The sequence below is a fragment of the Clarias gariepinus genome, chromosome 25, assembly GCF_024256425.1.
Source record: "Clarias gariepinus isolate MV-2021 ecotype Netherlands chromosome 25, CGAR_prim_01v2, whole genome shotgun sequence".
In the NCBI taxonomy this organism is placed as follows: domain Eukaryota; kingdom Metazoa; phylum Chordata; class Actinopteri; order Siluriformes; family Clariidae; genus Clarias; species Clarias gariepinus.
In genome coordinates, this window is record NC_071124.1 from 23,498,459 (window position 1) to 23,512,876 (window position 14,418).

At 34.9% G+C, this 14,418-nt stretch overlaps 1 protein-coding gene across 5 annotated transcripts; it reads right to left on the reverse strand.

Moving 5' to 3' along the window:
• On the reverse strand, positions 1-8,026 carry lhx8a (LIM homeobox 8a). 5 transcript variants are annotated; one of them, XM_053486876.1, is made up of 8 exons: positions 7,882-8,026; positions 6,635-6,778; positions 5,654-5,775; positions 4,247-4,467; positions 2,709-2,812; positions 2,397-2,492; positions 1,653-1,836; positions 1-400 (listed from the first exon to the last, which is right to left on the reverse strand). In XM_053486876.1, the coding sequence occupies exons 1-8, from the start codon at positions 7,951-7,953 to the stop codon at positions 324-326; spliced, it is 1,020 nt and encodes a 339-aa protein (XP_053342851.1). In that variant the 5' UTR covers positions 7,954-8,026; the 3' UTR covers positions 1-323. The 5 variants fall into 5 exon arrangements, with proteins under 5 accessions (XP_053342851.1, XP_053342849.1, XP_053342850.1 ...); XM_053486874.1 differs by having other exon boundaries at positions 1,638-1,836; XM_053486875.1 differs by having other exon boundaries at positions 6,635-6,781.
• Between the last annotated feature and the right edge of the window lie 6,392 nt (positions 8,027-14,418).

Sequence of the window (14,418 nt, forward strand, 5' to 3'; positions counted from 1 at the left end):
TAAAGACTTCCATCATAAATTTATTTTAAAACAAAGTGCTCAGTCACATACAACAAATAAATTAAATGTGATTGTATTCAATCATTATATAGATATTTATATATTAAACAAACAAAAAGAAAAAAAAAAAACTTCAGCCGTTCACAATAACATTGAAAGCTTTTGTTCTCTTGGTTTGGACCATCCTTCAGTAAACGAATATGAAAAAGTTAGAGTAGTTGTGGGGTCATGGTGCGAGACATGGGACACAGCGATAAGTTCCTCATGCTTTCCTCTAGACTCTGACCTGATTGGTTGAGAGGGTGTAGTGGGCGGGGTTTGTTTCAGGCATGGCTGATGGGCAGCTGTGTCATCGAGTGGGGCAGGAGAGGCTGGAACACCAGCGACGTTGGAGACTGAACTGGAGAAGAAAACAAAACCACATGCAGACGTTAAATAAAGTATTACTCAAAGTGACGGAGAGAAGAATGTGGTAATATCGTCAGATCAAAATCACGTCTGTCCGTTAACTAATGTTGACATTATGGAACAGAGCGAAAATCCAGCATACTGCTTTAAAAAAAGAAAATTTAAAGAAAAAAAAAGGAATTAACTAGAAGTATTACTCTAATTCAATAACGCTCTTTTGTCAGAGCAGCATTAAATAGCATTTTATGCCAATTTAAGAGAAACTTCACAGCTATCACTTCAACAATAAATATTTTCATTTACTCTAAAGTGTTTAAATTTTAAATGAATGTAATATTTAAATATGTACAATAATAATATATTTTTCATTAAAACCACATGTTTTTACTTCTGGAGGGAAAAAGTTGTCATTTAAGTTTATATAATGTATTATAATTGTTTTTGAGCTTGTGAGGTTTGGATTTCATTCAAACAGCCAGTTAAATTCCTAACTAAATTTATACAAACCCAATATCTAATATATTTTGACAATAGTAAAATGTGACTACCACCACTAAGAAATTGCCAAAATGAATAAATAAATATTCCTGAAAACTGATTTTTGGTTCGACTGTGTGGCTTCATAATGATGCATACAATATTTATTCCAATTTTAAAACATAAGACATCCTGAGTTTTTTTTTTTTATGTACAAGGGCTAAAGACAACATACTGCTTTATTTGAGAGATTATTCATATTCTTAGGTATGTGATTAACATTTACATTTAGGCATTTGGCTGACGCTCTTATTCAGAGCAACTTACATTTTTATCTCATTATACATCTGAGCAGTTGAGGGTTAAGGGCCTTGCTCAAGGGCCCAACTGTGGCAACTTGGTGGTTGTGGGGTTTGAACCTGGGATCTTCCGAACCGTAGTCCAAAGCCTTAACCACTGAGCTACGCCTGGCCCCTGAGCAATGCACAAAATGCTTGTGTGTTATGAATACAGTGTGCTGGTTTATAACAAATTAGATTTAACTCCAATGAGTAGGGAATGAAATATTTAAGTGTATCAGTGTGGCATCATTAAGACTTTTTCAATTTTAAGACTAAAGGTTAAAGTGTTGTTAAATGCACTTAAAACTAAAAAAATAAATAAACAATGGGATTAAGCATTACAATTTTAAGTCATAATTTTTCTGGTAACGCTGGAACTCCAAGGTACATGTATAGAAGCGAGACACACACCAGGGTTGAACTGACCCTCCATGTACGAGTGCAGAGTAGTGAGCATGGGTGTGTCGACTGGCGTGAACGCTGTATACTGCAGCTCCTCCATCAGAGGCGGGGACAGCCGGCCCGGCTGCAGGGATGACACCGGTGCCGTGGACGAGTGATTCGGACTCACATGCTTCTTATGGCGAGCTCGGCAGTTCTGAAACCAAACCTGAGGAACCACAAATACACAGTTCATTAAGAAACTTTAAAATGGCAATGTACTGAGCATAACTTACATTTATAGTCATAACATTTGGAAAATCTTTATTGGCAGCTCACATGCGTTCTGTTAAATGATCAAACCTGCTTTTGGATGTAAAAAACATTTCTCCTAATATTTTAAATAACTGTATACGGGGGAAGTTGAACTTATTTTATGATAAAGTTTTGATAATATTAGCCTAATAATGTGGATAATTGCATAGTAAAATATTTAACTTTTTTTTTTTTTAATGAACTTTCAAAAAGATTTCCTTTTTTTTTTTTATTAGCCATTAGATTTATGTCGGCATTTACAGATGACTATAATATAAAACATAACTGGGGGGAAAAAAACAATTGTACATTTATTTCAACTTTAAAAATCGTCTATGCTGATTCTAGTGTGATGAAAACATTGTAAATGACTTGGTTACAAAGTAAGGCTGCTTGGTAGCAAAATAAAGACTAGTTTCTTTGTATTTTTAAGACTTTATTGTAGTATTTATATCCCACATTCCACCTGCGCACCTGAATAACCCTGCGGCTAAGTCCAGTCCTTTCTGCCAGTTTCTGCAGTGTCTGAGCGTCCGGGTTGTTGTCCTGAGCAAACTGGGCCTGCATTACCTAATGCACACACACACATTATTATTGTGTATAATACTGATTAATTTTTTTTTTTTAATTATAATAAGCACTACCACAATATGTACTTTTACTAACATTAATTTGGAATAAATTTTTTTAAAAAGGCCTGGCCACGGAGACTGTGTTTTTGCCCAGCTTAGGGGGCAAGTAAAAGTGACAATCAGATGAAAATTATGGAAGAATCTGAGCACCAACCTGCAGCTGGTCAGCCGTGAAGCTCGTCCGTGCTCTCTTCGCCGGCTTGGGTTGGTTTACTTCCTGTTCTGAAGGTACGGCTCCCTCTACATTCACTCCTTTTCCTGGACGGAAATGTGAAATTGATGTGAAATAACTCCAGCACCCTAAACACTGAAAACATTTGATATTCACCCAAATACAAGCAATAAAATTCACTTGCACATGCTTTTGACATTTCAAATAAATGTCTGAAGTTTTAAAACTGCACTGATTTTGCAACATCAGATGGAATTATACAATTTTTTTTTTAATCTAGGCCAAACAGATAGTAACCAACAACAAGGCAGATAACTGGGATCTGGGATTTTTTTTTTAATGTCTGGAAAGTAAAAGCCTACAGAATTAAATGCTCTTAAAACCTAAAAAAAAATATATATATATATATATATATATATATAACTCTTTTTTTTTTTTTTTTAAACAGTTCATACTTTTCATTTTGATGAGACTAAAGAAACATAATTTACACACAAAGGCAAAGTGTAAGGGTTCTTTGTCCTTCGTCATAAAAGTCATATGGTGACAGCAAAGGAATCCTAAGGAACCAGAAGTCCTAACGAGACTAAACAAACAGATGTGATGACAAGAGCGAGCCCCACCTATCCAGGAGTTCATCAGTTTTGCGTTACATGAAATATAATAGTTCCAGCACAATCACAAAATATAAAAATACTCATATTTCCACAAACTGAGAATTACCATGCATTAAATATCTAATCTTGTCATTTGTTACACAAGTACCATTTAATGATAAAACCTGGTAAATTCTAACATCATAACACAGTTAACTCGCCCTTACGCTCACTAATCTTAGTAAATCAGACCGCTTCAGACAGTTGTCTACATTAAAAAAAAGGCGATTTAAACATTAGCCTATAGAGCTATACTGTATTTTGAAAAATATTTTCTAAGATTAAATTTTTTTTTTAAATAACAGACTTAAGACACAGTAAGACTTAGCCTTAACCAAGATCTTCAGCAGTAATTTATCATGAACTAAAAACATTTCTTTTGAATTCTTGCACTTTTAACAAATTTAAGTGTTTATATGCAAGTCAATTTCAAGCCATACTTTAACTACAGGATTGGTGCGAGATATTACAGCCGCACTTTTATTTGTAAGTAAAAACAAAAAAAGTTTGACTGAATTCTCAGTCTTTGCTAAACATGATGACTGAATTTAAGCACTGCACATTTGTATGACCAAAAGTTTTGCCATAAGCTACCATTTAATTGAAATAAATAAATACAAATAATAACAACGAAATTGACATCTAAAATGTGAATGAATCAATAAGCTTTTTTTTGGCTGTGAACATAATCCTCTCCACAATTCCTATCTATTTAACTTTTCCTTGGTACACGTTCCAAACCCCAGTGCCATGGTTGGAACGTTCAGGCACTCATGCTGGTCTCCCGATGAAAACTATAAAGCGCTTCATCACCACAGCTTGGATTAAATCAATGTGTACAAACAAATTGTGAGAAGGCCTTACCGTTCTCCATAGCACGTTTCAGGTTGTCCAGCATGCGATCATAGTGCACACGGCAGAGCACTCGCTCGTCCACCAGAGCGAACTCCTCTCCTGTAGACAGCTGCCGTTTGCAGGAGAAGCAGGCGAAGCAGGCCAGGTGGTAAGTGTTTCCTTTGGCTCGGCGAACCCAGTCATTGGAGTGGATGTTCCTGCCGCAGTGAGCACAGCGGGTTCCGTACTTCCTTTAAAAAATAAAAAAGGAAATTTTTTTTGGAAAAGGTCAGTTCTGCTGTATTCCAATATAACATCTTTTGTACATTAAACATATGTATAAATATCTTAAAGGAAAAAAGGATACATAGTGCATTTTAATGACAATTATAGCACAATTGTAATAGATAATTAGAACTACACCACATTCACCGTCCCAGATACTGATGGCAAAACTTCAGAATTTAAGAATCTCTTAATTTCCTAAATGGTGGTAAATTGGGATATACTAGCAATTACCAAAGACTGGATTTTTTTTACTACTATATTTAACATTGTGTTTTTTATCTTTAAAAAAAAGTGCATCAGTTATTATCAGTTAAATGTTTAAAATCACAGTTTAAAACAAAATCAAATGAATAACAAGTAGTTTGAAGAACACTAAAGCTTAGTCTAAGGTAATGAGATTATTCTTGCTTACATTTCAGATTGTAGAGTTTTGTGGTCAAGAGAAAGTATTGCAATTGTTTGGAGGCTCTACACTTGATTCTCAATCTGAGCAAACATCACAGGTTTAAAAACAAACAAGTTGAGAAACAAGAACATTTTATACAAGAACTAATGCTCATGCAAAGGTTTTTTTTTTAAATGTAGGCTTGGGATGACAGCATGAGATTGGGGGGGGGGGGGGAGACATGGTAATGAAGAATGGAAATCTAAAAATCGGTCACAAGATTTATCCAAAAGATGCACCAAGTTTGCATTAATAAAGAATGCATTAAGATTTTTCCTGAACCAGATGTCATTTGAAGTCAGAGTTAGGATGGAACTAAATTTTACTTTTTCATACACAATATTACCAAATATAGCATCAAACAAGAGTGGTCTGATAAGCTGTGGAACAACAGTAGTGATGGTATCTATTACAAGAAACTATTCCTAATAATAATCAGTGAGTTCTGACAAAGTGGCAGAACAAATTGGATCATTAAAAAAAAAAACAATTCTCATATTTTTAACAATATCTAACAATCTTTACATTTTTACTTTATTTTTAAAAAATCTGAAATGTAGCCTCATTAAAGTAACTCCATCACTCAGTGTGCACGTGAGAACTAACCGGGAAACTCGTTTTATTTTGGTTTTAAATGGTGAAAAGAAATTGTTGTAGGACGAATTGAAAAATATATCAAACATAAAAACCGCATGTAAGTGTACCTGAAGTAGTCGAGTTTACAGAAAATCTCTTTTTCTTTGATGTAGCAGCTGATGTGGCGGCCGAGTGACGTCTGACACACGCTGCACGAGAGACAGCGCACGTGCCAGCACATATCATTTACCTTTAATAGAAAAAAAAATTAAGGTGGCGCGTGAGAGAGAGCAACGAGTTAGCAAAGCATTTTACCTCCAAAATAGAACCTGTAAACCATTAAAACACAAACATTCGTTTCCACAAACAACGAAATCTGTATACAGCTATAAGCTAAAGGTGAAGTTATAGTGTGGGGGTTTTGGTTTATATAACTAGCATTAATATTAGCAGAGATAATTAAGCTAATCATTAGCACGCCAAACAGGACAGAGGAAAATATTTATAATAAAAATAGCTGAGCATAAAATGTTTTCCTCGTTATGTGTAATATGTTGTAAATAATAATAATAATAATAATAATAATGTAAATAAAATCATGAATGTTGACAAATTAGTCTAATAAACATTTTATATTTACGGTATAGGCTGTAACTTGCGACACACCATATGTTTGTCCCTACCGTAAGTTTTGATTATTATTGGTGTTTAAAGCAAAGACAACTTTATGCTCATCCCGTAAATTAAAAGTAAGTCATGAGAATATAACTATCAAACCTGAAAATCTGTCTAACTCAAAGGGCAGTGTACTTTTCAGCATACTTAATAACCCATGAAAAAAACGTTTAAACAATTATTTCCATACTTTTTTATTCTTCAAAAGGTGCTCTGCAAAAATGACCAGTGTTAAAAGTAAAACAAACTAAATATAAAATACATAAAAATATATGTAGGCTAATTAAAAGTAACTCAAATATACAAAGTAGCCTATTTTTAACGGGCTTCTAACTAAGAAAATATTGCTTTTTGTCCATGTTTTTTTTTTAAGTAAAGAAAGCTATTATTTATTTACTTTTTAAAATTATTTACATATTATTTAAGCGTTTTACCTTGAGCAGGTATTTGTCTACAATTTCCATGCCGCAGCTGGTGCAGATGGCTTTCTCAGTCATGGCATGAGGTGAAGAGACGGTGGGCGACGAGACAGAAGACGAAGGACACGACACTTCTTCCAAAAGATCTTGAGTTGAGCTCTGCTTATGTAAAATATATAAATAGATAGATGTAATCATTTTGGCTACATGCCTACATGTTTGGTCAGATTTCAGAAAATAAAACAGCAAATAAACATTTACAGTTTTCCGACCTAAAAGAAATTACTCTATATAAGGACAATAACAGTTTAAATTAATTAACTAATTACCAGAACGTTCGGTTCTTGCAGGAGTGTGTGAGCTTTGCAGTTTTGTGGCATGGTGAACAGCGGGAGAAAGTGTGCAGGCGGAGAGTTGCGCGCTCCGAACCGCCGCCCTTTTAACCTCTGCGGCCGCCCCGTTAATAACCATGACAACAACCCCGGTGCAAAAGATGCAGCTATCCCCCACCACCCTGAAATTATCACAACACACATACACACGCGGGGCTCTTGAAGGAGTCTAATAGCATTGAGCAGCCTTTCTCCTCCTTTTCGGATTTCAGATGAGAGGTTGTGGAAAAATATAAAGCTTATAAATCATCCTTGTGCACGAACAGGCACATTAAGAATACTAGGCTTTTTAGTGTTGTGATTACTGGTAAGCAGGCCGCAGCAAAGCTGAAGGTGACGTTGCCGAGAAGAAAACACATTTCAATTAACGTCAATTAACGTATTTAAATAACTCAAAGTATAATGAATTTTACAAACTGCTTGTTACTGCAGAAATATTTTTATATATATTTTTACTTTCTTCTCTAGTGTCTTCAGAGCTTTTACAAGTGCCGACTTGATTGCGGAAGGAATTTTATAACTTAAAAACCTTGTTCGAGCGAAAGTTGTTGCAATTGTTTTGTCCAATAACGTAAAATTAGAAAAATTCGTTAACCCAAGTTTTGGGATGTTAAAGAATAATGAAAGGCAAACGGCTTATATCCAGCTGTTACATTGTGGTCGGAAAGCAAAATTAACCCCATAAATTAAAAATAAATCAGTAGTCTATCCGAAGTTGCTCAAAACGAAACAATTTAAGAATACAGCCAAACTTCCCTCTGGGTGATCAGTTGAACACCGGTGATTCCTGCGCGTGTCGCAAACCTGTATCCAGATCATCAGGTGTCTGGGCTTTTTGTTTTTGTTTGTTTGGAGGATTTTAACACTTACTTTGCTTTCGGTTCCCGACTTGAACTCTTCCACGCCGGGGCAGGGAAGCGTCTGCTCATCTTTCCAGTACATGTTGTGAAGGTTTGCAGATTCAGGCTGTAGCAGGTTGCTTTGTGTAGAGCATTACTGCTGCAGGTATTCCACATGTGCGTCTACACCACCATTTAACTGCAACTTTAGTTTGGGAGGAACTTTGTTCCGGGGTTTTTTCCCCCATGGCCGCACCTCCTTGGCACATTTACACACGCCTATTATTCAGAGAGGGGCAAAAAAAAAAAAGGAATATACAAATGAGCCCTCCTCAATTCCGTCCAAGTTTAATTAACGGTGTAAAAAAAAATCATTTCATAGTGTTTTTTTTTTAATAGGAGGTAAACTGTGACACTCTAGAAACCCTGAACTTGCAGAGAAGCTGACAAAAGAACACCAAATAAGCTTATATATTATTTCTCCTAACATTTAACCTGAAGAAAAAAAACATAATTGTTTCCAATTACAGTAGCAAGTGTTTGCCCGAAAATTAAATATATATGAATATATGAACCGAACATTAACATTAGAATTGTCGCAAAAAAAAAAGACTTTTTATAAGAGGTTAATGCTAAAAAATAAAAATAAAAAAAGGATCCTCTTGCCTTCTGGTTGAAGACAGCCAGACATTCAGAAGAAGCAGTGATTGAGTTTGTGGTCATTACAGCTGCCGCCGTTTTCAGTTCTTTAAATAAAAAATAATCCGCCAATTGGACTAACTGGTGCCATCTGAGAAAGTTCATCCCTGCTCTTTACCACCTGAGTTTGTTTAGTGTTTAACACGGAGTCATAGAGGAAATCTTTATTATAGGCTAGGGAATTTTCTTAATTTATAACAACTAGTTGTCATCATATTCAAATAGACTACACAAATCAATTTATTTATATTCCTATATATTTTGACTTGTGCTTAATCTTAGATTACAATCGGATTAGATCTCTAAGAAATATAAATATTATTTGTCTGGGCTTTAATATTTCATTCACCTGACTCAATAGAGTTTAACATTTGTACTTTTTAAATACAAATTATGAAAATTTTCTGGTTTTTTATATAAAACATATAACATATTGTTAGGACAATTTACTTGTTTGGTTAAGCATAATCTGTTTTTATTTTGGTCGAGTTCTAACAACATCGATGCAGTGTGTAAATCATGAAAACATCCTTCTAAATGCACATCTGCTTCATTTATTTTAATATTAATGTCATAACTACTTCTAAAACATTTTTATGGTACATTTTTTTGTTAATTAATTTTACAGATTAATATTAGATATTTTTTATTTTTAAATGAACATTTACCAGACTGTCACAAATAATTGTATACAATCTTTATTTTCTGTTTCACAAATATGGCTTTGATTTTGGGGCCTCAGACATGCTTTAAAACATTTTCTATAACAAACTTACAAGTTATTATTAGCTTTATTCCAGTTTAAGCAAACAATTAACAAATTTAAATGTAGTCTTACGTGATAAAATATTAATATTTATATTCAATGTTTATATATTTTTAAAATAACCTTTGGTTAAACATTGCTTAGGGTTTTTCAAGGCTTTCTTTTTTTAGGGCTGAGTTGTTTTTGCTTTCAGTGTTTTTCTGTGTGTTATGGATGCAGCTTTGACTGGAACCAATTTTTAATGGGTTTCTTCTCCTAGCTGTGCTTTTTCCTACTTTAGAAAACCACAAGCCAGTGCAGATGATGTGCTTTAATATTGCATTTCAATGAAGAAAAAACACACGTCTAAAGGTATACATGTCAAAAGCCAGGGGGGAAAATGTTGCTTGAGGTACATGAGCACATAAACAAGACCAGTATTGTCTAAAGATGAGGAAAAGTAAAGCCTATGACGTCACTGAGTTGTTTACCAGCCTGAACGCCACAGGTTTTTGTGCGCCATCCTCAGATTTCATGCTGAAGTATTGTGTTTTATCTGTCGAGATGTTGAAAGATAAATGACAGCCAGTGATGACGGTGTTTCCAAAGATGGAGACACCACGTCATAAGTTAATAAAGAAAGACGGGCTTTGCAAGACATTGCGGTTACATTACAGCCTGTGACATCTCATTTCACATGAGTAACTCTACACACATGGACATTTGATCAAAACCCGTACCACACACATACACCCACACATGCACACTTTATTTCATGTGAGATCATGTCTTCTGCCTTTTCCTCTAAGACTTGTCTTATTCCAAGTCAGGTTTAATTAAGGTTTCTCACACCATTCTTTCATACTGTTAACATTATAGGTGTTTTTTTTCCATCACTTAAATGCAAAGAGACTTAAAGGATTTATTATAGTTTTTGTCTTTGTCTTTTTGTCTTTCTCAAATATGGTCCTTTTAAAGTAGCAGTTAAACCAAAATGTACACTTCAATGTACCTAAGAATTTTTTTTATTTGCATTTTTGGATTTTATCTAGCATTTTGCTTTGTCTAAAAAACAGAGTTTACACAATGTTTTATCCAAACAGGTTTAATGTTGAATAAATCTTTTTAGAGTGGTATCGTAGCTCACTGATTAGTACAGTTGCCTTGTGCCTCCACAGTTGAGGATTCAAATCTCCTTTGGTGTACATGGTCTGGTATACATGGAGTTTGCGTGTTCTCCACCTGGCGGAAAGACATATTGAGGTATAAGAGGAATAAAACACTTCGGAGTATTCCGTGTTGTTGATTATCTTCCTCCAGCGTTTTATTCCTCTTATACCTCAGTAATTTTTCAACGCTAACAACTTTTCAGTTATTAAAAAGGAAACACAAAAAAAAGGCCTTGACATCAATCAGATTAAACCTATTCTCCAGTGTAAAAAGCTTAGCCACTCTTGGTGGGATTTTTTTTTTCTTTTTTTTTCTCCAGACGTTCATTCATAAGATTTTGGACGGCTGGAAATGGGGGAGTGGTTGTAGTGCATGTAACTCAACACTGAGGGTCTGGGAGGTGAGGGGTCTCAGAGCTCCACCGCTCCAACAAATGGACTTTGACAGGTCGATCTGGGGAACGCTGTGGTCATGTTTCCTGAAACCTGTACTGAAGCTGAATGCCAGAGGAACAGGAAAAGAAAAAAAATGCTTGAATAAACGCATGGCCAAGCTGCAGTCGTCCACACTCTCCGACTGAGTCAGAGTACTACAGTATACTGAATACACAATGCTGCCGCAATTAAAGAGAAAGTTGCTCTGTTACATTAAAGCTCTCATTAATCATGTTCGCTATTAGTCAGGAATTTTTATTCAGTCATTTTATAGGAAATTGGACCTAAAGACTATGATGCTTTTGACTTTTTAATATAATCATTTAGAATCTGAGTGCACCTGAGTTGGGTTTGAAAAAACACAGTTTGACATAGGTGCAAAAATAAGATCATATACTGTCAATCATCAACTGGGCAGGTTTTTTATTTATCATTTAAGATAGATTTTGGTCTTGTAATAATGATTTGATAATCTGATGTAGAAGGCACAGTGGCTTAGAGGTTGGTGCTATCGCCTTGCACCTGTAGGGTTGAGTGTTTCTCACCTCTAGTGAGTGTGAGTAGAGTTTGCATGTTCTTCCTGTGATGGATGGGGTTCCTACAGGTACTCCGGTTTCCTCCCACCGTCCAAAGACATGCTTTGTAGGCTTATTGGGTAGGCTGTAGGCTGATAAGTATGTGTGTGCTTGTGCCTAGTGATAGGATGCCTTTCCATTCAGAGTGTACCCCACCTTGTGCACTGAGTTCACTAGGATAGCCTTTAGGGCTCCATAGCTCCAACACGGGATTAAAAGTAATTTAATCTGAAGTAGATTGCATTTTCTTAATTGTATCACATGATGAATTTGGAGGTCATTATTTTTTATATAACCCTAGTCTGAGATTATGTAGACTATAATGTCTGTAGAATTATGTAGAATATAGTGTTTTTAATCATAATCTGATGTAGATTATGAGGCAGATTGCATTTTATTTCATTATTGTTTAAAGTTGTTTATGATTTTTTTATTTTATGAACTCGAGGAGGTGATTTATGAGTCTGCAAAAACATAACCTGTGCTGCAGTGTGTGGAAGATTGTGGATTTTTTTAAAAATAATTATATATATTACAAAATATTGTAATGTATATTAGATTATGTGCAGCAGAATTTGTCCACCTGAAGAAGAATGAGGACTTTATTTCTATTTAATCTGGTGCTTTTGCGTGTCAAGGGGCCCCAGGCGTTCGATCCCATCAACATCCTTGTGGAAAAGGAAATGGAGCCGATGACAGCTTTTCTTAGAGCGGCAGCCACCAAGCCACCGCTATCATACTGGCTAAAGGAAACAGATTATTCTGACATGGAAGTTGTACCCAAAACACACCCACCTCTGCCTGTAAGCTCACCGGGCTTTCATGCTAATACGGCCTTTTGTTTCGGCGCCGCTAAGAAGTTTACCTAAAAGTGACGACTCCTCACTTCCGGATGTTTCCCTGAATGACGTTACTAGTTTGCATTGCTGCCACCACCTTTATTCATAAAGGCATGTAAATAATCCTGCTTTATCCTCGACAAAATTAATTCACACCAAGCTTTACTTTCTGCTGCACCATTGGGAAGATCTTTGACCAGAGGATGCTGTCTAGACATGGAGCTTTGAAATCACTTCTGTCCCAAAGATATCGTTTTAGATTTTTCTCTAACCTGACCCTAAATCCATTTTGTTATGATCCTTGACCCATTTGAAGAGAGCTTAGCTGCTCTGCTTGTTTTTCTCACTCTCTTGGGTCTCAGTGGTCCAACCTTAGAGGAAATGTCCTGGATGTGATTGGTAACCTTGACATCCTTTCATCTTTCCAGCCACAAGTCACAATAATCGGTGAAAAATAATCTGAACTATTTGCTTAATTGAAATAACGCCAATCATTGCTCCATTACATCAACACTGAATGCACTTGCCAGCTAGCTAACACAAGATAATCTGACAGAAGTATGTTAAAGTTTGACTCTCCTTAATTTCTTAATGTCTTGTGCATTTACTACTAATGCAAGCTATTCTCAGGATTTTTGAGAGTCATTTTCATAAATGTTTGTAACCTGTAGTAATAGTGATGATTAATATATCACTAATACCAGCTAGTAGGCTAATAACCTAACCGGAGAATAACTATGATAATGTTTAAGTCATGTTCATAAATATTTATCACTAATGCAAATGCAACCTAAATCACTAACAAAAGTTAACCTGACAGGATTTTTATATGTTTTTCATAAATGTTTACAATCTTTACTTCTAATGATAGTTAGTCAGCTAACAATTCAATTCAATTTAATTAATTGAAATAACACAACGTGAATACTATAAGGCCGTCTTGTAACGTACATGAATATTATTAATCTTCACTCATAATGTTTGCTAGCTGTTAGCATAAGAAAACATGACATGATAATATGCTTAAATATATTTTTGAAATAATTAGACTGATAACACTAGCTATTTTAATAATATACAGTTAACTAATGTATCTTAAATATAGTTAAATACTGATAACACTAGCTAGTTTGCTAATGTACATTAAGCTAAGACAATAGGATTTTTTCCACATTAACAAATGTTTATAATATTCGCTGCTAATGTTTGTTAGCTGCTAGTTTGAGCTGACATGGCAGGATTTCTGAGGGGTTTTTTTTTTGCCGTATTTTTAAATACAGTATAATTATATGAATTAAATTAGCTAGTTGGCTAAGCAAGATATAGTATCCTAACAGTACTACTTCTAAGGTGAAATTTTTTAGTATTCATAATCTTCACATTTATTGTTTGGTGGCTTTAGCATGTGCTACCGTGACAGGATTGATGAGGTTTTAGTCATTTTTCTAAATAGTTAAATTACACTGATAACACTAGTTAATTGTCTGATCTACAGTGACAGGATTCCTGAGAGGATTTCTAAATGAATAATCATGAATATTTAAAATCTTTGCTGCTAATGTTTTAAAAAAATACATGGACTGTTTAGTTACACTGAAAACGCTGGTTTGTTGGCTAATCTACAGCTAACAGAAAATAATTACTTTAAAAAGGATTTTTTTAAGATGACTGCTAGCTGGTAGCATTCATAAAAATAGTTATAACTATACTGATAACACTAGCTAGTTGGCTAAGCTACAGTAACTTGACACAAAATTAATATTCGTTAATATTTATAACTTTCACTGCTAATCTTTGCAGGCTGGCTAATATAGCTTACTAAACATGATATCTGAAAAAATCTCTTTATTATGCTTTAAATGCCTTTGAAAGGTGTCTTTTTTTCAGCAAATTCACAGGGTCAAAGGCATGACCCCTTAGTTATGTACCTCAAATGAGTTTGAAATGTGTAAAAGGTGCAAGCGTGATGGCGTGGCCCCTAGGAGAAGCATTTATACCCCTGAAGGTGCAATGCATTGCTTTGTTCCCGTACACTACATATTGTAAACTATATTACATAACAGTCCTATACAGGCTTTCCAAAGGCCACAGCGAACATATCAGTTT

Excerpts from the sequence above, each read along its gene's own strand:
- lhx8a (XM_053486873.1), bottom strand. The coding sequence starts at position 7,953 with ATGTACTGGAAAGATGAGCAGACGCTTCCCTGCCCCGGCGTGGAAGAG. Across the intron at positions 2,813-4,246 it reads GAAACGTGCTATGGAGAACG|GAAAAGGAGTGAATGTAGAG; the intron begins GTAAGGCCTTCT and ends ATTTCCGTCCAG. Across the intron at positions 1,837-2,396 it reads TTAGCCGCAGGGTTATTCAG|GTTTGGTTTCAGAACTGCCG; the intron begins GTGCGCAGGTGG and ends GTGGTTCCTCAG.